This window comes from Populus alba, chromosome 13, assembly GCF_005239225.2.
Source record: "Populus alba chromosome 13, ASM523922v2, whole genome shotgun sequence".
Lineage (NCBI taxonomy): Eukaryota > Viridiplantae > Streptophyta > Magnoliopsida > Malpighiales > Salicaceae > Populus > Populus alba.
In genome coordinates this window covers 14,040,713-14,064,172 of record NC_133296.1, presented here as the reverse complement: position 1 = coordinate 14,064,172, position 23,460 = coordinate 14,040,713, and the positions used below count along the sequence as shown (strand labels likewise).

Below are 23,460 nucleotides of genomic sequence, written 5' to 3'. Positions count from 1 at the left end.
AGAGGAAAGTCATTGATGTTCAACAAGTTAGGATTATGTTATAATTTAAAATACTTTTTACTTAAAAATATATTAAAATAATATATTTTTTAATTTTTTAAAATTATTTTTTAAGATCAGCACATTAAAAAAATATATAAAAATTATATTTTAACAAAAAAATAAAATTAAAGTTTTTAGAAATGTGGATCGGAATGCATTTTTAAACAGTCATAATATTTTTACTCAATAATAAGAGATATTATCTAGTGAATTTCTATTTCAATTAATATATTTTAAATAATGTTTAGATACGATTCTTTTATAAAATTTAAAAATTTATTTTTGTTTAAATTTATTTTTTAACCTTGAAGTGTACTCTACAACTATTATGGTTTTCTATATGTTAATCTTAAATAGTGAATCAAGAAAATTAAGCAATGAAGCATGCCTTTTTAATAACTAGATCAATCACGTCAAATTAAATTGTTATTTGTTTGAATAAATCTAAAGAATATAAAGAATGAAGCATATATTTAAATAAATAAACAAACACAAAATAATTAATGTAAAGCCCGACCCGACCCGGAATAAAGAAATCGTGATATAAATGTAAGGATTTGTAGTTGGTGGGCTAAAACAAAAAGGAAGAATCTTCTAGCTAGGTCATAGCACCTTATCCTCCTCCATATAAAAAAACGTTTCTCACGCTTTTATATAAATTAATAAGAAAACAGAACCTTCCTTAGAAAACAAGCCAAGCGACCCTGAACTTTCTCTGTATTATCCTCTTCAAAACCCCCCAAAATCCTCTCTCCAAAGAAACCCTTAAATACTCATCTCTCTCCCTTGCTCCTCAATCTCGATAATTTCATTTTCCCACTTCCCAAAATGGCATCTGGGTCATCGGGTCGGACTAACTCGGGTTCAAAAGGATTCGATTTTGGGTCTGATGACATTCTCTGCTCTTATGAAGATTATGGTACCAACAATCAAGATTCCTCTAACCTGTCTCATTCAGATACTGTTATAGGGTCCAATTCGAGCAAGGTAACTGTTTTGGTTTGGTAAAGCTTTGATCTTTATGTTGGGTCAGGTGTGATTATTGAAATCTGTGCTTAGCTTCTTTGGAATTTGGGGATTTAGGGTTTTGAACTTTTTTTTGGGTTCGGTTAGGTATTTCTTGTGGGTTTTTTTACTATGAGTTGGATTCTTGATTTTAAATGGAAGTTTCAATTTATTTTTTGCTATTTTAGCTGTAAATGTTGAAATTCCTGTGACCCTTTTTAGGGATTTAGGGTTTTAGATTTTTGGATTTGGTTATGGATTTTTCTATCTAATCTTGGGATGATTAATGGTGATTTTATATTTTTTTGGTTTTTTCCAGTAGAGTCCCTCATTTTTTTAGTGAAAGTTTTGATGGTTGTTGACTTCTTTCTTTAACTATTTTGCTGTTTTTGTTATATGGCAAGCAAAAGGTGAATATAATAATTTACAGTTTTTGTTGAAAAAATCGGAGGCCTTTTGGGTTTGTTTGAATTTGGTGTTCCTTGTTTTTCAAATTAGAATATGAAAGTCGATCGAGTTTTGGTTAAATTTCATCGATTTTATCATTTCTTAAGATAAGTGTTGAGGTTTAGAGGGAATAAGATGATGTGCGAGGATACTATTTTTAGCCAATATAATGGAATTTTTATTAGAAAATGAGAGAAGTTTGGGGCCTCAATATTTAGCTGCATAGTCACATGCTTGCTTTATTGCAATGCTTGGTGCGTGCAAAGAGATCCTGACACCTCTGAACCAAACATCTTAAACTTTCTTTGGAGGAAAAAAATGTGTTTTAGAATGAAATGTTAGTCTGACTGCTTTTTAAATGCAAAAAAATCATGAGGGGAAAAGGAGTAGGAATGTTTGATTGTGCTTACTTGGCAATTCATTACCTCAAAATATCAAATTTGGATAACAAACAAGTGCCATTACAAACGATCATTGAGCTCTACATTGCTGGTAGGGTTGGAAAACAGACAAGTGCCATTTGGAAAGCAAAGCATTTAGATCTTACAGCTCTTTTTTCTGCAAATTTAAATATTGTGGTGAACTGATGATGATAACTGGCTGCACGTTAAAAGTTTTGCTGAAAAGCTTGTTTGCACACCACAGAACTACTTGCCACTAGATAGCTGTTCTTTCTTTCTTTTGGTACTTTGTTTACTAAGAAAGAACCCAATTGATATTTTCCGTGCACATGCTTTGAGAAGCCCTAGTTCGAGAATTGAAAGAGTCTAATTCAGATCATTTTTCTTAGATCTTTTCATTAGTTTCTTACTTTCAACTTAACTTGAATGCTTAACCTGGAATGCATTTTTTTTAGCCGTTCAGTATAAGCAGAATTATTATCACATTCACTTATATGAGGAACTGCAATTTTCTACTTCAAGCAGGATTTTCACAAAAGTAGAATGACAAGGTCATCAATGTTTCCTGCTACTTCATATAGCCAGCCAGAGGATTCTTTCAATCAAGATGTGGTCTCTATTGTTGAGAAAAGCATGAAAAAACAAACTGACAACATCATGCGTTTTCTTGAGGGTATCAGTTCACGGCTGTCCCAGTTGGAATTGTGTTGCTACAACCTTGATAAATCAATCGGAGAAATGCGATCAGATTTTGTTCGTGACAATGAGGAGGCAGATTTAAAACTCAAATCTCTCGAGAAGCACATTCAAGAGGTGATTAGATTTCTTTTTATCAGTATTTTCAATATCATGGTTTACTAACTAGTAATTTTGTCCAAAGGAACTGTGTTTTACCTTTGCTTATTTCCCTTGGTCATTGGATGACACATGGGAGTGCATATGGTTACCAGGTTTTTCAAACTTTTTGGGTCGAGTAAAAACATCCTGACTGGCTAAATGCAGTGGTACTTTGATAAATTTAGGGAGGCTAAATAATGCATATGAGTGATATTAGTAATAATGTGATATTAGGGTAATTATTTGTTTTCTGATTGTACTTTCTGGAGCCCCAGCGGAAAAGAATTATGGGTTTCTGTGGGAAGGCAATCCTGCTTCATTTTTAAACTATTGAACTATTAAAATGCAATTACTAATAAGTTTATCACTTCTTTTTTTGCTGACAACATATCTTGATCTTCAAGCATTTCATCTTTCTTCTGGTCGTATGATACTATAGTATGGCTTGTTTTATGGTGTTTGCTGCAGGTGCACAGGTCTGTCCAGATTCTAAGGGACAAGCAAGAACTCGCTGAGACTCAGAAAGAATTGTTCAAGCTTCAGCTTGCACAGAAGGAACCCTCTTCATCAAGCCATTCCCAATCTAGTGAGGAAAAAGTTGCACCAGCTGCCTCTGATCCCAAAACAACTGACAATACATCTGAAATACATAACCAGCAATTGGCTCTTGCTCTGCCTCACCAGGTAGCACCACAGCAACAGGCCCCACCTCAGAATGTGGCACAACAGCATTCTTATTATTTGTCTCCTGCCCCTTTACAAACTCCAGCAGCTCCAACCCAACACCCTCAGAACCAATATCTAACTTCTGATCCTCAGTACCGAACACCCCAAATGCAAGATGTATCTAGGGTGGCACCAGCACAGCCACAAGTAAACCAGACACCACAAGGCCAACAATTTCCTCAGTACCAGCAACAGTGGCCCCAGCAGTTACATTTGCAACTACAACCACCTCAACAGCCCTCCATGCAGCCCCAGATCAAGCCTCCATCCACCACAGTTTACACTCCCTACCCTCCAGCTGGTCAGCCAACAAATCCCTCTCCACCAGAGACTCTACCTAACAGCATGCCCATGCAAGTTTCGTATTCAGGTGCACCTCAGCCCATGTCTAGTCGTGCTGACACGGTGCCATATGGATATGGAGCTGGAAGAGCAGCAGTTCCACAGCAACCTCCACCTCAGCAAATTAAGGGCAATTTTGGAGCACAACCCAGTGATGTATATGCAACTGCTGGATCTCATCCAGGCCTGCCCCCAGTAAGTGCATACATGATCTATGATGGTGAGACTGGGAGAACACACCATACATCTCAACAACCTCACTTCCCACAGGGTGTATACCCTCAGCCAGCCACAGGTGCAGGTATGCTGCCCCGCCATTCAAGCCCTTCACACTTTGTGCGTAACAATTTCTACAATGACTTGATTGAGAAATTGGTAAACATGGGTTTCCGAGGTGATCATGTTGTCAGCGTGATTCAGAGGATGGAGGAGGGTGGTGAGCCTGTGGATTTTAATTCTGTGCTGGATAGGTTGAAAGTGCATTCATCTGGGGGTTCTCAGAGGGGAGGATGGTCTGGTTGAAGCCACCACTAATCCATGTTCGAAACCTTAATTGCAGTGATAGTTATGCTCGTCTTCAATTGAATAAAGGCAGTTACAATGCACGGTGTTCTCCAGTACTGTGTATATGGTTATTGAGTCTTCATGTATCTATGATGTTATATGTTAGTAGTTCTTATTGCATGTGTGTTGGACCTTTCCCTCTGGTTTTTAGTAAGGGAGATCCAATTTCACTGTGAGCCTTTTAACTATCATGAACCTATGAGTAATTTGGGTTTCTTAGCACGAATCTTCTCACTCCCTTTTTTGTTTCTTTCAAATCTTTCCTCTTTCTCTTCTCTTGATTCAGTGGTTAGATGCTTCTTCTTTTCTGTTGCTTTACTTTTTTATCTCCCTGGTTTTATATGATATCCGTCCTCCTTCCTTTAATGTACTCTTTCTTTGTCTTTAACCGACAAATATTGAAGTAACCAATCATTTGTGACCCTAAAAAAAAGGTACAAGATGTCTGATGCGCCAAGTCAGGCCCAGTTCAAGGTGGGCATGGTCAAAAAATCCAATCATATTTCAACTTGTAGAACTCGTTCTCCAGCTGTTCTAGCTCAGAGATGCAAATGGATTTAATAGGTTGGGGCAAGTGGGATCGTTGCCCTAACTTTCATGTCCAGAAAGTTTTCAACGTGGCAGATCCACAATCCCTCGCCTGCTAGGTGTTAGTATCGGACTTAGCTAACTCCCCTATCATTTCGAGCATGACTTTAAACATGCTTGTGTAACAGTGGGTTTGGCTTTCCGGTTGATTCGTTGTCGGAGGTCTGTGTTTTCTAACCGCATTGAAAGTTAACTCAATTAAGGAAAGCCCTCGCACTATGTCAAATCAATTTCAATATTTTTTCTTAAAAAACTTTTACTAAAAGTTACACCGTTTATTTTTTACCAAAAAAGAATTGTTCAAAACAGCAATTGTTTGAGTTTTTATTAAAAATTGAAACAAAGTTGACGAGGCATGGTTGTCGAGAAATTATTCTATAGAAAAACTCCTCCTTCAATGAACGGACACCAAAATCCAGTCGCATCCCATGTGAACTTAATTATTGAAATGGTTAAAATTGAACATTTCCAAGCTAAACCCTTTCTAACATGGCGCAATCAAAGTTTTGTCGGTTTGATAAAATGATTTGATTTGAACCCATCTGGAAGCTGATTGCTGATGTCTAATTAATTAGGGTTTTAAAGCAGGTTATCAAATCCAGTATGATATCAATTCAACCCATACAATATATAAATAGATCGGCTTTGTGTTTTACCATTTTCTACTCAAACCCACCTGGCTTACCATTTTTTAAATTGCCACTAAGATTTTCTTATTTTCTTCCTCCTCCCCTAATGGAAGCTCACAACTCAAGTGGGCAAAATTTTTCTTTTATTTTCTTTCCATGAAGGATCTCGAGTAAGACAACTTGTTTACCAAGTCTCACCAATCTCAATGCAGCCATCTTGCAGCAATGACAATAAGATCGTTTACAGTTTTTAACTTCCAGTTTGTTAAAATGGAGGTCTAATTGCTAGAAGGAATTAGGGTTTACAGAACTCGCTTTGTTATAGATGAGTCCTGAATTTTTAAACCTTGAGAGTACATATATGGTTTCTCACATTCCATTTCATTGTTAAATACTATAAAAGAAGGCTTTGAGATCTGTTCAGGGCTATTCAAAGAAGAAGAAGAAGGAGAATTAAACAGGGTTTTATCATTTCTTCAAAACTGAAAAATGTGTAAATTATAAGAAGTAAATTGTATATGTATAAAAGAAGGCAAGAGCTCCATGTTAAAACTGAACTCTCTGCTTGAACATTTCCTTTCCTTGAACACTCAGGACTGAAGTATGTATTCTGTTGTCTGGGATCACAAAAACTGAGAAGTGAAGGACAGAGTCGTGGCCACAATCAAGCTCCAAGAAGGCAACAAGAAAATGCTTGCAGAATTATCAACTGAGTTCTTGGAATTGGGAGAATTATTGCTGCCTGATACACATTGACATTGGATCATCGATTAACATGAAATATTTAATTCAACAAGAACAGAAATGGAGTGGATTGGAAAGCACACCAGTGAGGCAGGAGAGTGGATTGACATGCAGTCCACATCTTCCAGGCAATTCTTGGGCCTCAGTCACATTGATCCCAGCTTGATTACTGCCTTGATTGCTCGCCAAGTTACACAGACATTTTGGGTTTGATTTGATCACAGTCTTGAGAGGATCACAGCAAGTATCTGGCACATCTCTTGTTCCATTAAGGTAACTGAGGCAAGGAACGAGCTGGTTTAGGCACGAGGTGTCTTGGGCATAACCATCTTGCAGCAACACGAACAACATTAGCGATGAAATCCCAAGAAAGCATGACAGCAACTTATCCATCTCTGTGTTTGCTCTTATGGGAAGTGAAAATACAATTTATATGAAAATGTTAGTGGGTTTGTGTCTCGGAGGAAGTGGGAGTTGTTGATCTAAGTTTCGGTGCTTGATTAGGAAAGTTGGCCATCCAATTCTGGCTAACTTTAGCCGACCATCTTGTAATGGTGACTGTCTCCTGTTAGAGGCAGACCATGGCAGTTGGATAGGTGAAGCTACCTGTAGAAGCTGAGTGAGAGTGTTCCGGCGGTTTTTTTAAAAATATATATATTTTTTATTTTAAAAAAATATTTTTAACCTCAGTATATTAAAATAATATAAAAAAAAATAAACAGACTTTATAAAAAAAAATGAGTACAACAAAAACCTCAATAAAAAAAAATATATTTATAGCTCATTAGATAAAAAAAAAATTACAATAAAACTAGGATAGTTTTTTTACTACACCTACCCACTATCACAAATATTCATGATAAATGACCAACATGTTGTTGGCTCAGTGGTTGTTGGGGCAGCTCTTCTTCCTTCAAACTTCGGTTCGAGTCCCAGTGGGAGTGGGGCTGGAGAGTTTATTCCCTTCCTGTCTTTATTGGGTCCTTCCTGTGTGGTATGTCTGTCACCCTCGCGGTGTCTTACCTGCTTACTGGGCTTGCAAGATGTTCAGTGGACTGTGAGATTAGTCATGGTGCGCGCAAGCTGGCCCGGACACCCATGTTAATCAAAAAAAAAAATATTCATGATAGATGTGTTTAGTGTTGTGGTGGAAAGAGATTTTTATAAAGCATTTTTTATTTAAAAATATATTAATTTTTTTTTAATTTTTAATATCATTATATCAAAACCATCATATACATAAAAATATTAATTTACTATTTTTCAAGTGAAATACAATTTTAAAATACATTTAATTAAAAATAAAAGCAGCTACAATCCCAAACATTATTTATACATTTAGTGATTTCTTTTAGTAAAGTGGATTCCAGCTCTCGTGTATTTTAATTTATTTAATTATTCTGTAATGAAAAGGGATTGTTGTTAAGAATTCATTAGATATTCCAATAAATAAGAAATAAAAGAAAACAGCTTTCGTGTAAGTAAACGAGTTTATGTTGGATTTGTTACATTTAGAGTAAATTAATCTCCTGGAATCTGAACTCCAGGTAGACTAGGGGGTGGATAGGCATCGAGAGAATCACAGAGGGAATTTAAGCTGAAAGCATGTGAGCCCATGTTCATCTTTATGCTTTGAATTAAAGTTAAATTCATGATTCTATGCATCTTTTCCTGTCCATTTCTTGACTTGAGGGCATCACTTTGTGTTTTTAACAAGTTATTTATTCAAATCAAAGAAGAATGCTCCTCTTCTTGTGATGAGCATCATTGCTTTCTGCTCCATTATATATATATATATATATATATATATATAATGGATGCCAAGCTAATGGATGCCAAGCCTAAGCACAATCTAGATGCGAATAAATTTAGTGATCATCAAAGTTAAAAAAAAAAAAGCAACACAATTTAAATGTAAATAAATCTAATGATAATTGATAATCTAGCTTTTCTTGACATTGATGAACACTAGATTTTTTTATATCTAGATTGTGTTTAGCATTGTGGCATGGCATTAATAATTATAGGATTTATTTAGCCTTTAGTGTTTGTGTATCATAAATATTAATGATAATTTTTGTCCTATAATCTAGTTTTTCTCGGCTTAGATGATTGCTAGATTTATTTACATTTAGATTGTGTTTAGTATAGTAGTATGTTATGTTTTTTAAAAATATTTTTTACTTAAAAATATATTTAAATGTTTTTATTTTTTGATATTAACATATCATAATTATAAAAAAAAAACTACAAAAAAAAATTAATTTTATGTTTTTTAAGTGAAACTAGCTCTTGAAATGTATTTAAAAGCAAAAGCTATTATATTTTTATAAACTCATTTATGCCAAAAAAAAATGTAGATATTATGATTATCATATTAATTGTTGATAAATAATAAACTTGAAACTACTAATTAGTGATTTTCCCCCCAAGATAACCTTTTATTTTTAAATTTTTTTTTAGGACAAATTTTAAATTATCACCAAAGAATTGGGATAATCTTAATTATACATCTAAAGTATACTTTGTGCAAGTGTACCATTAAATATATTAATTATTAATTATTTGTGTTCTCGAATGATCAAATAAAAGGAAGTTCCTTGTATGCAAGAGTAATTAATATTATTTTTTTTAATAAATTTGGGATTTAATATTTTAATATCTGTGAATCACATAACATGTGTTGTTAAATAATTTAATTATGCTCCAATTTTTAAAAATACTTTGAATGTATAACTAAGGTTTGCCTTGTATTCTACGACACCCACATGCCATGTGAAAGATGAACTTTCATCGGAACCATCAGTGTGAAACCCATGAAATCTCAACCATCCGTCAAGCATCAAAGGCATCAAATAGAGGTCCCACGTGATGACGACGTGGAAGTATCTAGAGGGTCCACTAATCATAACCGTGTTTCGTAAACTTTCGTTTGAATTTTAAAAAAACCAGCGTTTTGTTTGACTTTTATGAATCCAACGGTCACGGTCAGAGACACCGGCTGGAAGAGAGTTTCTAGATCCGATCGATGTTGAAAAATGGAGGCGTGGAGTGTGGGCCCATTTGGCGGCTTTGTATGTATGGGAGAAGCCTCAAAAGAAGATTACTTTCCCACCCTTTTTTTGTATTTATATATAAAAACTCTTACCCACAAAGGAAGGGTTTTTTTTTTTTTTTAAAAAAAAAAGATATTAAAACCTCGAAAACGACAAAAGAGAAACTTCAGAGAGATTTTTTATTTATAAAAAAACAGAATTTTCCATTTTCTTTTAAAAAACTAACATAAAAATGTGAAAATTATGTAATCCATGTGTACTTACGTTTGTTTTCAACAGCACATCACATTAAGAGTCTCTTTAGGGGTATATGAAAATATAGGTAGTATTATTTTTTTAAATATTTTTTATTAAAAATGTATTATAATGATATTTTTTATTTTTTAAAATTTTATTTTTAATATCAACACTTTAAAACAATTTAAAATATAATTTTAAACCAAAAAAATAAAATTTTAGTTGATATTTCATTTAAACCGCAATTCCAAACAAGAGAAATATGATTACACTTCTCAAAGGCCATAAATTATAGCTTCGAAAAAAGATTATAAAGTTATGTGAGAAAGGAGTTGTAATACTGGTTTTTTTTTTTATTATGGATATTTGAACTAGTTTATATATACCTTAATTAATTTATACAATTCTGAAATTAACGACAATATAAATTCTATACTAACCCTGAGAGAACTTGAACTTATAATCATTAAAAAATAATTTAAAAGACTAGTTAAGCTGTATCTTATAATATCATTTTTAAATATTACCAAACATGGAAGCATAAAAATAAAAGCTAATAATTCATGTCCGAGCAATAAATATGTTAGTTTCAAGAACCTTTAAGTCTAAATTTTTTTTAAGAAATAAATTTTATTTGTTTAGTTTCCCAGAATAGCATGATTTGAATTCCCTAAAAAAAATTAGAAAATGTCGCCATCAATGGATTGGTTTTTTTCTTTGTTGGTTAGTTAATAATGCCTTTTCTCCCCTTTGTATTTCTTGAATTAGTCTCTTTCATGACAATGCGGCAAAAAGGGGTAAATCCACGATAAATGATTAAAGAAAAGGTTGTTCTCCTTTTCCACCCTTCCAACTATCTCTTGCAATTGGGATTTAATTCTCTCTAATTTATTTATTTATTTTCTTCTTCTTACCCATCACATCCAAATCAAATGAAACGCGTAATGTCTGAACCCCGCAAGGAAAAAAATACAAATAGAAACCTTTTCCAACACTCTAATTCATAGTTTTTTTAAATTCGAGGCAGGTTAAAATTCAGGTTTTAGGTTTTTTAAATTATTTGAGTTAATTTTTTTAAAAAAAATTAAAATAATTTTGTTTTAATAAAATATAAAAAATTAACGGGTTGCAATTGAGTTTTTTCGATTTTTTTTCAATCAGGTCACATCAAGTTTTATTTTTTTTTTTTTTTTCAATCCAACTCAGTTCCAGTTTTAGAAGGGATCAGGTTTCAAAACTATACTCTAATTCATGATATGCAATAATTTTTGAGGTTTTTTATTTTTATTTTTTTGAATATTTGATATATTTACAGTTTATTTTTACATTTTAATTTTTTTTTATTTTTTTTGTATTTTTTTTCTTTTGCTTCAAACTTATTTTAAAAATTTTAATGTTTTCAAATTATTTTACTTGATGTATTTTCAAGAAAAACTAATTATTAAAACAATGTTAAATAGTAATGATTGTTTTTTAAATTATTTTTATGATAGAAAATAAAAAAATATTTAAAATTATAAATAAATTAATTTAAAATATAAAAAAATTAATTTGTAAACACAAAAATAAGCACACGAAAGACGCATGCATCTTACACGTGAAAAAGCAATCCTCTCTAGCAGAGTTGAAATCGTAGACAAAATCAGTAAATAATCTTCTTCATCACGGTTACTTGACACGTATTAAGCAAATATTGGTATAAATGGAATGGTTTAACTTCTATATTCATTGAATTTAGAATTAAGATTTTACCCAAACAAAAAAATAATTGAACTGATTATATAAGTGAGTTTTTTTTAATACGTATCCCTGAAACATGAAATTTTTTATTGTGTTCATGTTGTAATTATTTATACCTATTCACCGAGATAAATAAAAAAAATCATATTTTTTCTATTAAATTGATAAAAATACTTTTAATTTTCTTTATACTTTATGTTTATTTTTCTCCCATCAAGTGTGTGTGTGTATATATATATAGACACACTCAGCATCAATTTTTAGACAATAGAAGCAAAATTTAAAGCATAGCTCAACTAACAAGTTAATTTGCCCCATAGTTTATGATTTTGAATTTAAAATCAATGACAAAAATTAATTTGTTTATATAAATATAAATATGTATAGAGGAAAAAAATCGACGCCATAGAGACCCATAGCCACAAGGATCACCACCTCAAGAATTAGCCAAGAAGAAAAGCACCACAAAGTCCTTATATTTTATACAGAAAATTCAAGTTAGTCCTCCCTCTAAATTCCATTCCATCCCATAATATTTCAAAAACTCTGGCAAGGACAACTATTTCAAAAATCTCTCTAGCAAAATCCAACACCACCCCAAAACGCGCCTAAAAATCACCTCCAAACCCGGCCACAATCCTCACTCTCAAATGCCATGTCTCTCCGTCGCCCGCCCCCTCCTAACCCGAACCGACCCGAATCCCAACCCTACAACATAATCCCCATCCAGAACCTCCTTGCCGACCACCCTTCCCTCCGCTACCCCGAAGTTCGAGCAGCCGCCGCCGCCTTACGCACCGTCGGAAACCTCCGTAAACCACCCTACGCTCAATGGCACCCTTCAATGGACCTCCTCGACTGGCTTGCTCTGCTCTTCGGCTTCCAAAAGGACAACGTTCGCAACCAGCGGGAGCACCTAGTCCTTCACCTTGCAAACGCTCAGATGCGGCTGACTCCTCCGCCGGACAACATTGATACCCTAGACGCCGGTGTACTCCGTCGGTTCAGGCGGAAACTGCTGAAGAATTATACAAATTGGTGTGATTACTTGAATAAGAAGTCGAATATCTGGATCTCTGACCGGTCGACGGATCTGAGAAGGGAGTTACTGTATGTCTCGTTGTATTTGTTAATTTGGGGGGAATCGGCGAATTTACGGTTTATGCCGGAGTGTATTTGCTTTATATTTCATAATATGTGTTTTGAATTGAATAGAGTATTAGAGGATTATATTGATGAGAATACAGGGCAGCCGGTGATGCCGTCAATTTCAGGGGAGAATGCGTTTTTGAATGGTGTTGTGAAGCCAATTTATGAGACGGTGAGGAGGGAAGTGGACAGGAGCTTTAACGGGGCTGCGCCACATAGTGCTTGGCGGAATTATGATGATTTGAATGAGTATTTTTGGAGTAGGAGGTGTTTTGAGAGGTTGAAATGGCCGATTGATTTAGGGAGTAATTTTTTTGTGACTTCGGGATCGAGGAAGAAGGTGGGGAAGACGGGGTTTGTGGAGCAACGGTCGTTTTGGAATATCGTAAGGAGTTTTGATAGGCTGTGGGTGATGTTGATTTTGTTTTTGCAAGCGGGGATTATTGTTGCGTGGGAGGAGAAGGAGTATCCGTGGAAAGCGTTGAAGAGCAGGGATGTGCAGGTTAGGGTGTTGACTGTTTTTTTTACTTGGAGTGGGTTGAGGTTCTTGCAGTCATTGCTTGATGTCGGGACACAGTATAATTTGGTTTCGAGGGAGACTTTGGGGCTTGGGGTTAGGATGATTTTGAAAAGTGTGGTTGCAGTAGGGTGGATTATTGTGTTTGGTGCATTTTATGGGAGGATTTGGAGTCAGAGGAACAGTGATCTGAGGAGGTCGCCCAGGGATCTGAGTTGGTCATCGGAGGCTGATAAGAAGGTAGTGACTTTTCTTGAGGTTGCTTTGGTGTTTGTGGCGCCAGAGATACTGGCATTGGCTCTGTTTATTCTTCCTTGGATTAGGAATTTTCTTGAGAATACGGATTGGAGGATATTTCGGATGTTGACATGGTGGTTTCAGAGTAGTAGTTTTATTGGTAGAGGGTTGAGGGAGGGGCTTGTGGATAATATTAAATATACTTTGTTTTGGGCTATGGTTTTAGCTACCAAATTTGCTTTCAGCTACTTTATGCAGATTAAACCCATGGTTAAACCATCAAAACAGATGCTGAAGCTGAAGGATGTGAATTATGAATGGCACGAGTTTTTTGACCACAGCAATAGGTTTTCAGTTGGGTTGCTGTGGCTTCCTGTGGTGTTGATTTACTTGATGGACTTGCAGATTTGGTATGCCATTTATTCCTCTTTTGTTGGAGCAGGAGTGGGGTTGTTTCAACATTTGGGTGAGATTCGAAACATCCAGCAATTAAGGTTGAGATTTCAGTTCTTTGCAAGTGCAATTCAGTTTAATCTGATGCCAGAGGAGCAGCTGTTGAATGCAAGGGGGACGTTCAAGAGCAAGTTCAGAGATGCCATTCACAGGTTAAAGCTTAGGTATGGGTTTGGCCACCCTTACAAGAAGCTGGAGTCTAACCAGGTCGAGGCAAACAAGTTTGCTTTGATATGGAATGAGATCATAATAATTTTCAGGGAGGAGGATATTATCTCTGACAAGGAGCTTGAGTTGATGGAGTTGCCACAGAATTCTTGGAACGTGAGGGTGATTCGCTGGCCAAGTTTTCTCCTGTGCAATGAGCTGCTGCTTGCTCTTAGCCAGGCCAAAGAGTTGGTAGATGCTCCTGATAAGTGGCTCTGGTACAAGATATGCAAGAACGAGTATAGGCGCTGTGCAGTCATAGAAGCTTATGATAGTGTCAAGCACCTGTTACTTGAAATCATCAAGACCAACACAGAAGAGCACTCAATTATCACGGTTTTGTTTCAAGAAATTGATCACTCTGTGCAGATTGAGAAATTCACCAAGACTTTCAAGATGACAGCTTTGCCTAATTTCCATGCCAAGTTGATAAAGCTTCTTGAGCTGTTGAACAAGCCTAAGCGGGATCTGAACCAGGTGGTAGATACTCTACAGGCTCTATATGAGATTGCTGTACGAGAATTTTTCAGAGAGAAGAGGAGCACTGAAGAGTTGATGGAGGACGGGTTGGCTCCTCGTGACCCAGCTGCCATGGCTGGGCTTCTTTTTGGGAATGCAGTTCAGTTGCCTGATGCTAGCAATGAGACCTTTTATAGGCAGGCACGGCGTTTGCACATGATTCTTACCTCTAGGGATTCGATGAACGCTATCCCAGAAAATCTAGAGGCCAGGCGCAGAATTGCATTTTTCAGCAATTCCCTGTTCATGAACATGCCCCACGCTCCCCAGGTTGAGAAAATGATGGCTTTCAGTGTGCTGACCCCTTATTACAATGAGGAGGTGCTATACAGCAGAGAACAGCTTCGAACTGAAAATGAAGATGGGGTTTCCACACTGTACTACCTGCAAACTATTTATGCTGATGAGTGGAAAAACTTCATGCAGAGGATGCGCCGTGAAGGAATGGAAAAGGATGGTGAGATATGGACAACCAAGTTGAGAGATCTTAGGCTCTGGGCATCTTATAGAGGCCAGACGCTTGGCCGTACTGTGAGGGGAATGATGTATTATTACCGTGCTCTTAAGATGCTGGCTTTTCTTGATTCTGCCTCGGAGATGGACATTAAAGAGGGTTCACGAGAACTTGGCTCAATGAGGCGAGACAATGGTTTGGATAGCTTTGACTCAGAAAGTTCTCCTTCTCAGAGCTTGAGCAGAAATAGCAGTTCAGTGAATTTGTTGTTTAAAGGTCATGAGTATGGGACTGCTTTGATGAAATACACGTATGTGGTTGCCTGCCAGATATACGGGGCACAAAAGGCAAAGAAGGATCCCCATGCTGAGGAAATCTTGTATCTGATGAAAAATAATGAGGCCCTTCGAGTTGCCTATGTTGATGAAGTAAACACTGGGAGGGATGAGATGGAATATTATTCTGTACTTGTGAAGTATGATCAGCAGCTGGACAAGGAAGTGGAAATCTACAGGGTGAAGTTGCCGGGTCCCTTGAAACTCGGTGAGGGAAAACCAGAGAATCAAAATCATGCCCTAATCTTCACTCGTGGGGATGCAGTGCAGACTATTGATATGAACCAGGATAACTATTTTGAAGAGGCTCTCAAAATACGGAATCTTTTGGAAGAATACAGGCACTACTATGGAGCTCGTAAACCTACTATCTTGGGAGTCAGGGAACACATTTTTACTGGTTCTGTCTCATCTCTTGCATGGTTTATGTCTGCTCAGGAAACTAGTTTTGTCACCCTGGGTCAGCGTGTTTTGGCAAACCCTTTGAAAATTCGAATGCATTATGGCCATCCAGATGTCTTTGACAGGTTTTGGTTCATGACTAGAGGTGGAATCAGCAAGGCTTCCAGAGTGATTAACATTAGTGAGGACATATTTGCTGGCTTTAATTGCACCTTGAGAGGAGGCAATATTACTCACCACGAATACATCCAAGTTGGAAAAGGAAGGGATGTTGGGTTGAATCAAATATCCATGTTTGAAGCAAAAGTTGCCAGTGGAAATGGCGAGCAAATTCTTAGCAGAGATGTCTATAGATTGGGCCATAGGCTGGACTTCTTCCGTATGCTGTCATTCTTTTATACTACGGTGGGATTTTTTTTGAACACTATGATGGTCATTCTGACTGTGTATGCATTTCTGTGGGGCCGTCTTTATCTGGCTCTTAGCGGTGTTGAGGGTTCTGCTTTGGCCGACAACAGCAGTAACAATAAGGCACTTGGTGCTATTTTGAATCAGCAATTCATCATCCAACTTGGCCTCTTCACTGCCCTTCCGATGATAGTGGAGAACTCTCTTGAGCATGGGTTTCTTGAAGCTATCTGGGATTTCTTGACGATGCAGCTCCAGCTCTCATCTGTTTTCTACACATTCTCTATGGGAACTCGGACGCACTACTTTGGCCGTACCATCCTCCATGGTGGCGCAAAATATCGGGCAACTGGGCGTGGTTTTGTTGTGCAGCACAAGAGTTTTGCAGAGAATTACAGGCTCTATGCTCGTAGCCATTTTGTGAAGGCAATTGAGCTTGGACTGATACTTGTAGTTTATGCAGCATACAGCCCTGTAGCTAAGGACACATTTGTTTATATAGCAATGACCATCTCTAGTTGGTTCCTGGTTGTGTCGTGGATAATGGCCCCGTTTGTCTTCAATCCATCTGGCTTTGATTGGTTGAAGACAGTATACGACTTTGATGATTTTATGAACTGGATTTGGTACCAAGGTGGTGTGTTTGCAAAATCTGAACAGAGCTGGGAAAGATGGTGGAATGAGGAGCAGGATCATCTGAGGACAACTGGGCTTTGGGGAAAGTTACTGGATGTAATATTGGACCTTCGCTTCTTCTTTTTTCAATATGGGATCGTATACCAACTAGGTATTGCTGCTGGAAGTACTAGCATTGCTGTTTACATGCTTTCTTGGATTTATGTAGTTGTCGCCTTTGGGTTTTTTTTGATGGTAGCATATGCCCGGAACAAGTATGCTGCAAAAGAACACATCTACTATCGGATGGTCCAGTTTCTGATCATTGTGCTTGGCATCTTTGTGATTATAGCCCTGCTTCAGTTTACATCTTTCAAATTTACTGATGTTTTCACAAGTTTGTTGGCTTTTATCCCCACTGGATGGGGCATTTTATTGATTGCCCAAGTACTCCGCCCCTTCCTGCCCGCTATACTTTGGGAAGCAGTGGTTTCTGTGGCTCGGCTATATGATATATTGTTTGGGGTGATAGTTATGGTCCCTGTGGCATTTTTGTCATGGATGCCTGGGTTCCAATCAATGCAGACTAGGATCCTCTTCAACGAGGCATTCAGCAGGGGCCTCCGGATCTTCCAGCTTGTCACGGGAAAAAAATCGTAGTTGATTTGTGATTTGAGGTAATTCTGACACAACTCTTTCAATATAAGGAGATTTTTCTCAGCCCATCAGTTCTGTTTCTGATTATTAGCCATGTTTGGCAACCTAAACTAGACAGAGTCGAATTAAATGACTGGAATATGCTAGTGTTGTACTGTGCACCTTACGGGATGTTTGCATTTATTCTTTTATGTTAAATGAAGGGGAGCCTCTCATGCTCTGGACCACGAAGTCATTATATAGAACATTTGTGATAATTCCATGCCTTTTGAGTTCTCTTTATTTCAACAGTGAGTGAATTAACCGAACAAATTTGGGGTGGGAAAACCACTGTAGCTGTGCTTTAATTCATTCACCATGAATTGTAACAGTGAACTGATGTTTTGCCTTTTAAAAAATCACTCCTTGCTGTCTTTGGGGTAAAATGATTTTTTTGCTAGATTCATTTGTCATTTTATATTTGTTCACCAGTATCCACTCTTTTCCTATTTTTTTGGCACAGTGCAGTCTTTATTGAAATTTCCTTTAATTATGAACAATGTAACTACTATAATGCCTTTGGAATAAAAAAAAATCTTAAGCTTGGCTTTAAGGGCATATTCGTGATTTAACGTTGTTTTTTTTGCAATATTCATGTGGTTTCAAGGGTGATTTGGTAATTTAATTAATAAAGAAATAATAAAAAAAAAAAGGGAAAAGCTGCTGGAAGGCCCCAACAAGTGAGTCACTGTCGTTTTCTGGCCCAACAAGTTAATTTCGATCAATTTAACAACGATTGGTTTTCCTTATATCTTTTTCTTCTTTTTTTTCTTTCTTGGTTTTTGTCATGCTTGTTCACAACAACTCTTTAATTTTTTTTCCTTTAATATTTTGTCCTTTTTTTTAATTTAAATTAATTTATAGGTTTGAATTGTTTTTTTTAGCCACTCTTTCGCTTTCTGGCGGCGCATATGGCTTAATTTCGATCAGTTTGACGGTGATTAGCTTTCTTTATTTCTTTCCTTTCCTTTTCTTTCTTTTTTGGTTTCTGTGTATGCCCTAGCAACATTTCACAACAATCTTTAATTTTTTTCCTTGGTCTTTATAGATTTGAATTGTTTTTTTGATTTTATCTTCGATTATTTTTTTTTAATTTTAGATTTAGTCTTTATCTTTAATTGCTATTTATTTTATTTTAGATAGTTTTTAGAGTTGTTTTTTTTTTTTTTACAATTTCATCCTTTTTCATTATATTTACATATAAGATTTTATCCTTTTTTTTATTGCTATTTTTTAACATTGACAGTTTTATAATTGATTTTTTTTAAATCATCCTTTAATATTAAATTGAGTTTTTTAATTGACCTTAGGTCTAGGATTCTACGAGTTGTGAATTATTAACTCAGAATTAAGAGATTCGTCTAGGTTTATTTGTTATTATTTTTTTAAACTCATGTCTTTCAGTTTTTTTCATTTGACATTTGATTTAATTGGATATTGAATTTTGTAATTTTATTGTTTTTCTTTATATAGGATTTCTCACTGCTTTTAAAAATATCCTGAGTTATCTCGAGTCTTTTTATATTTTTTTTCTTTATTGGATTTAGCTTTTTATAAAGAATTTTTTTTGAATTAAATTAAATTAATTGTTCAATATTTATTTTTAAAAAAATATATCGTCTGGTTTGTCATTATCTCCATTCATTTTAACATTTTTTTAAGGAATAAAAAAATATTTAACCCGCAATGTAGCGCAAGGTAAAAAGTCTTGTGTTTTGTTTTTTTAAGCTCAATGTTTTTTATGTTTTATATTTTAGCATTTGATTTATTTGAAGATTGGACTCCTTTTTGTTTTTCAATATGATTTTTCACTAATTTTAAAAATGACATGTGTTAGTGTTTTTTATTTATTGTTCATTGTTAATTTTTTAATCATATTATTAAATTAACTTGATTTAATAGATCTTGTCAGGTCAATCATCCAAGTCTTGAATTTTTCTTTCTTCTTTAAAAATACTGGTCCAAGCTGCGTTATAATACGAGACATCAATTTAGATTTGTTTGAATCATTTTTTTTTATTAAATGTTTTATTCTTTTATTTAAAGCCTTCAATATTTGGTTAATTTGAATTGGAGTTTCTAATTTATTTTGATTTGAATTTTATGGTGTTATCACAGACTCATGTCCCATATCAAGAGTTTCACGATTTAAATATGGTTAGTTCTGGTCGATCCAATATGTTATCATCCCAATATTTTTTTTAAACAATATCATCCTGGGTCATCATCATAATGTTTTAAAAATTCTTCAACATTGCACGGGCAAAAAAACAACTAGTTTGTTGCTATTGTTTGATTAATAGAATTATGGTAAAATTATTGCCTCAGTTGCACTATGTATTTAATTCTTTTTATACCTTCCATGAGTGGAACTAGTTGTGGTGTTGAATCCTGCTTTCTTCCTAATAATGGGTTTTACATATATACGCGCGGGAATGAACCTCGAGTTTTCCGTGGACCTTTTTTTTTTTGCGTGTAGGTGCTTGATAAACAATTAGTTTATCCATTTGACTTTTGCTATTAATATACTGATGTATTTTAGTCTCTAATTAAATCTTTGAATGAATGATAACTGAATCGTTTGGTCTACTTTCTACTGTCCTACAAATTTTCTAGTCATTACTGAGAGGACTGGGGTATCTTTTGCAGGTCTCAAGTCAAGAAGATGTTGTAAGATAATCATACGAACTGAGAGGTTAGATTTCTCCCTGGGTTTTGCACGTGAGACTGACACAGTTGCTACTCTGGTAATGTCTGAAATTCAGTGTGGTTGGAGAGGAAACTTTTATTTGGTTCTTCATTCTCAGATTCTTTCTCCTTTACTGATGTAATTTGTGTAATACCTCACGCTCTCCCTGGCATTATTATTCACGGACCCTTGTGCTCTTACGTGCCTAGCCTCCCCTCATTTCTGAAAATACAGCTGTGTCCATATATTGAAAGTAGCTTAGTGCGGTAGCTTTGTTGAGATTGCTTGATTATTTGTAATTCTTTTGTCAGATATGCAGCTTTTGAGTTACTCATACTTCAGATCTGGTGTCTTTATCCTAGTCTTTTTTTGGTAGTGTAGAACACTAATCTTGTTTTGTCTTAACTGACTGCCTTGAGAACAAAAATGGTGATATTCAACGAGGCAGCCAATCGTGCAATCCATAACCGATCTTTTGTTGAATATGCTTCTATCTGTTTATTCATACAGTAGCTTTGTGCTTTGATTCCCTATCTGCCTTCTTCTGTTTTGGTCAAGAACACGAATCTTGCTTTTGCTTAACTGGCTGTGTTATATGGATTGCACCCTTTTCTTTATTTCAACTTCATTGAATGAATTTGACTTCCTATTTCTCTCTTGTTGGATTCTGTGGGCTGTGTGGTTTTAAGGGCAGAATTATTGAGGAAGATCCCAGCTCACCACCACATTAACTCCTCATATGTGTATGATAAATCATTTCCCCCTGTCTCTATTAAGCCTTGAATTTTGTGGTGAAATTTACCTTGCTGGATTTCATTTGCTTAAGACATTTTGATTCTTCAGACTTTGGCTTTGTCGTTATGCTCATCGGGGCGAGAAGAGCAGGGGGTTCATATGTGTTTAATGCTTAAAAGTTCTAATGCATCCAAATTTTAATTGTGTTTTTATGTGTTCTAATGTTAATTATTTTACTGATTGCTTGTGGAAAAATAATTGATAGCTTACCTTAATTATCTGAGTGGCCTTAATTTCGCTTTGATTGCTTGTGTTCTAATGTTATAAAATTTTATTTTATATAAAATATTTAATTTCAAAATAAAAAAAGAACCGGAAAGATTCATATGGAATCAAAATCTGATCTTATTCGAGTATTTGGTAGAATTTGGCTGGATAGCTTGAATTTGGAGTTTGAGAAGATTTTATTTTTTGTTACGTGTTTGTCATATTAATTGAATGATGAATCTTATTATGATAAAATTTTCATTAAATACTTTGGAATAATATTTATTGACAAGCACATAAATACTTGCTCTCTCTTCTATATCCGTTACATTATTTATGCTTCAATTATCTATTATTCAAACCATAAGTTAATTAATTCCATGCAAATATTTTTGACATGTCTGTTTCTTTTAACCGTTCTTTCTGACATCTAGCTTTTATCGGTTTATCGGTTTCTAACAAAGAACGAAGAACTCAAAACACTTATTTTCACCATACATTCAATATATATATATATATATATACATAGATAGAAAGATGGCCCGTAGATCTGGCCGCTTTTTTTGCAATGTGAAAAAGATACTCGGGCATTGCTAGCGTGATTTAAAAAAGGAAATCCAAGTTAATTCAATTAAACAGTAAATTGACCAAAAATTAAAAGAAAATATGATAATGATAACCATAAGAAAAAAAATACATGTAAAAAAAAATAACAAAGTTAAAATAACTTGATGTTAAGAAATAAAATTAAAAAAAATAATAAAATAAAACATTGAGTCAATTTTAGCTAAATGTCAAATTCATAATTGTGAATGAGTTCAAATCTCTTGTCATTTTTTTTTTCAAGACAATAATAAAGATGACTGTTTTGGTATTCTAAGTGACATTAAAAAAATAAAAAAAGTATTTCAAGCTTTCTCAGGTTCATATGTTTGGAGTCTATATTTTTTCGACTCACGTGTTTTGATTTTTGAGTCTTTTTTTGTTTTAAACTCATTTGTTTTAGGTTTTTTTTTATATAAATATTACCTTCTACTACAAACAAGCAAATCCAGTGTCGGTGGCAAGAAGATAACAAATGAAAGTCTCATAATATATATATATATATATATATAATCAAAGAACCAACCCACCAAAGAATTTCTTGATCTTAAACCATTGGATTGGCTAGTATTTTTTTATTTTTTTTAAATTAGTAGATTATTTTTAAGAAATATTAGAGAATAATATAAATTATATCTTAAGTTCTCATTTAAGAGTTTAAGGTTTTGAATGAGATGATTATTTGATATTATATCAGAGCCTTGTTGACCAAGTAATCACAAGTTTAGATTTCATCATCCTTATTCTATTTAAAAATTAAGAGCTTTCACTTGAAAGAAATGTTAAAGAATAATAAATTATATCTTGATGTCTCATCTAAAAAAAAATATTTTTAAAACAAATAACATTGCTTTTAGCATAATTGAGAAAATAAATAAATGGACTATCAAAAATGAGAGAACCGTCCTTAGGCTTGAAGTTCGATTGATATTTATACTCTTTAATAAGAGTATTAAGTACTATGATATATTATGATAATAGTTGTTTTTTAAAGTATTTTTTTATTTTAAAATATATTGAAATAATATTTAAAAAAAAACAATTATTTTTTATATCAACATATCAAAACAAAAAAATACAAAAAAAATTATTTTAAATAAAAATAGAAGAATTTTTTAAATAAAAAAACAAAATGGTTACAACAAAAGTGACTGTTGGATAATCTAAAAGAGCTCCAAAGCTGTGAGTTGAAACACCAGCATATTTTCATGCTCTCCATGAAGCTCATGACGCCATAAAAAATCTGCATATATATATATATATATATATATATATAAACAACTACTCCCCCATTGGGAAATCTGACCGATGATATATTGATAGTTGTCCATTAGAAGCTAAGCACACTAACACAATATTTAACGTGGTTTGACAAACAATCTACATCCACATGAGAGGTTCATATTATTAGAGATAGATAAAAAATACAAAACAAACACATCCACTCAAACTCAACTCTCAGCTCACGTTGCTGTCATTGCAACTGCTACAATGACAGTAAAGCTGCTGCCATTGCAGCTCTTCTCTCTTTTTCTCTTATTCTCTTTACATATTTTCATTTTGCTCTCCAAAATCATGCCTCCTTTGTAGGCATTAATATACATATTTTCATTTTGCTCTCCAAAATCATGCCTCCTTTGTAGGCATTAATAGTGCTACTCCAGCTCATTTTCATTAACGATGATCATCTAACATTTGTCTTTATTTTTTATTTTTGGTTGCTGCACCAACAACCTTCTTTGAAAATAGAAGCCATCTTCTTCTAGAAAATGGACTGCAATATCCCAACATCCCCATCAAAGAATTCCTGCGTAAA

At 34.6% G+C, this 23,460-nt stretch overlaps 3 protein-coding genes and 1 non-coding gene across 5 annotated transcripts; 3 read left to right on the top strand and 1 right to left on the bottom strand.

Annotated features, from left to right (window-relative positions):
- The first annotated feature begins 713 nt into the window (after window positions 1-713).
- Window positions 714-4,614, top strand: LOC118050387 (uncharacterized). Of its 2 annotated transcripts, none has more exons than XM_035060728.2 (3): window positions 714-1,029; window positions 2,418-2,708; window positions 3,201-4,614. In XM_035060728.2, the coding sequence occupies exons 1-3, from the start codon at window positions 871-873 to the stop codon at window positions 4,320-4,322; spliced, it is 1,572 nt and encodes a 523-aa protein (XP_034916619.1). In that variant the 5' UTR covers window positions 714-870; the 3' UTR covers window positions 4,323-4,614. The 2 variants fall into 2 exon arrangements, with proteins under 2 accessions (XP_034916619.1, XP_034916620.1); XM_035060729.2 differs by having other exon boundaries at window positions 715-1,029; window positions 2,421-2,708.
- A 1,590-nt stretch (window positions 4,615-6,204) lies between these two features.
- On the bottom strand, window positions 6,205-6,718 carry LOC118050388 (non-specific lipid transfer protein GPI-anchored 30). The gene is made up of 2 exons (XM_035060730.2): window positions 6,409-6,718; window positions 6,205-6,323 (listed from the first exon to the last, which is right to left on the bottom strand). The coding sequence occupies exons 1-2, from the start codon at window positions 6,716-6,718 to the stop codon at window positions 6,205-6,207; spliced, it is 429 nt and encodes a 142-aa protein (XP_034916621.1).
- Window positions 6,719-11,893: 5,175 nt separating this feature from the next.
- LOC118050386 (callose synthase 12) lies at window positions 11,894-20,380 on the top strand. The gene is made up of 2 exons (XM_035060727.2): window positions 11,894-17,331; window positions 20,000-20,380. The coding sequence occupies exon 1, from the start codon at window positions 12,014-12,016 to the stop codon at window positions 17,312-17,314; it is 5,301 nt and encodes a 1,766-aa protein (XP_034916618.1). The 5' UTR covers window positions 11,894-12,013; the 3' UTR covers window positions 17,315-17,331; window positions 20,000-20,380.
- LOC118050442 (small nucleolar RNA J33) lies at window positions 14,970-15,050 on the top strand. The gene has a single exon (XR_004687879.1). It is a non-coding gene; the product is annotated as a small nucleolar RNA J33 (small nucleolar RNA).
- Window positions 20,381-23,460: the final 3,080 nt, after the last annotated feature.

Excerpts from the sequence above, each read along its gene's own strand:
- LOC118050387 (XM_035060728.2), top strand. The coding sequence starts at position 871 with ATGGCATCTGGGTCATCGGGTCGGACTAACTCGGGTTCAAAAGGATTC. Across the intron at positions 1,030-2,417 it reads TAGGGTCCAATTCGAGCAAG|CAGGATTTTCACAAAAGTAG; the intron begins GTAACTGTTTTG and ends TTCTACTTCAAG. Across the intron at positions 2,709-3,200 it reads TCGAGAAGCACATTCAAGAG|GTGCACAGGTCTGTCCAGAT; the intron begins GTGATTAGATTT and ends TGTTTGCTGCAG.
- LOC118050386 (XM_035060727.2), top strand. The coding sequence starts at position 12,014 with ATGTCTCTCCGTCGCCCGCCCCCTCCTAACCCGAACCGACCCGAATCC.
- LOC118050388 (XM_035060730.2), bottom strand. The coding sequence starts at position 6,718 with ATGGATAAGTTGCTGTCATGCTTTCTTGGGATTTCATCGCTAATGTTG. Across the intron at positions 6,324-6,408 it reads TCCACTCTCCTGCCTCACTG|GCAGCAATAATTCTCCCAAT; the intron begins GTGTGCTTTCCA and ends AATGTGTATCAG.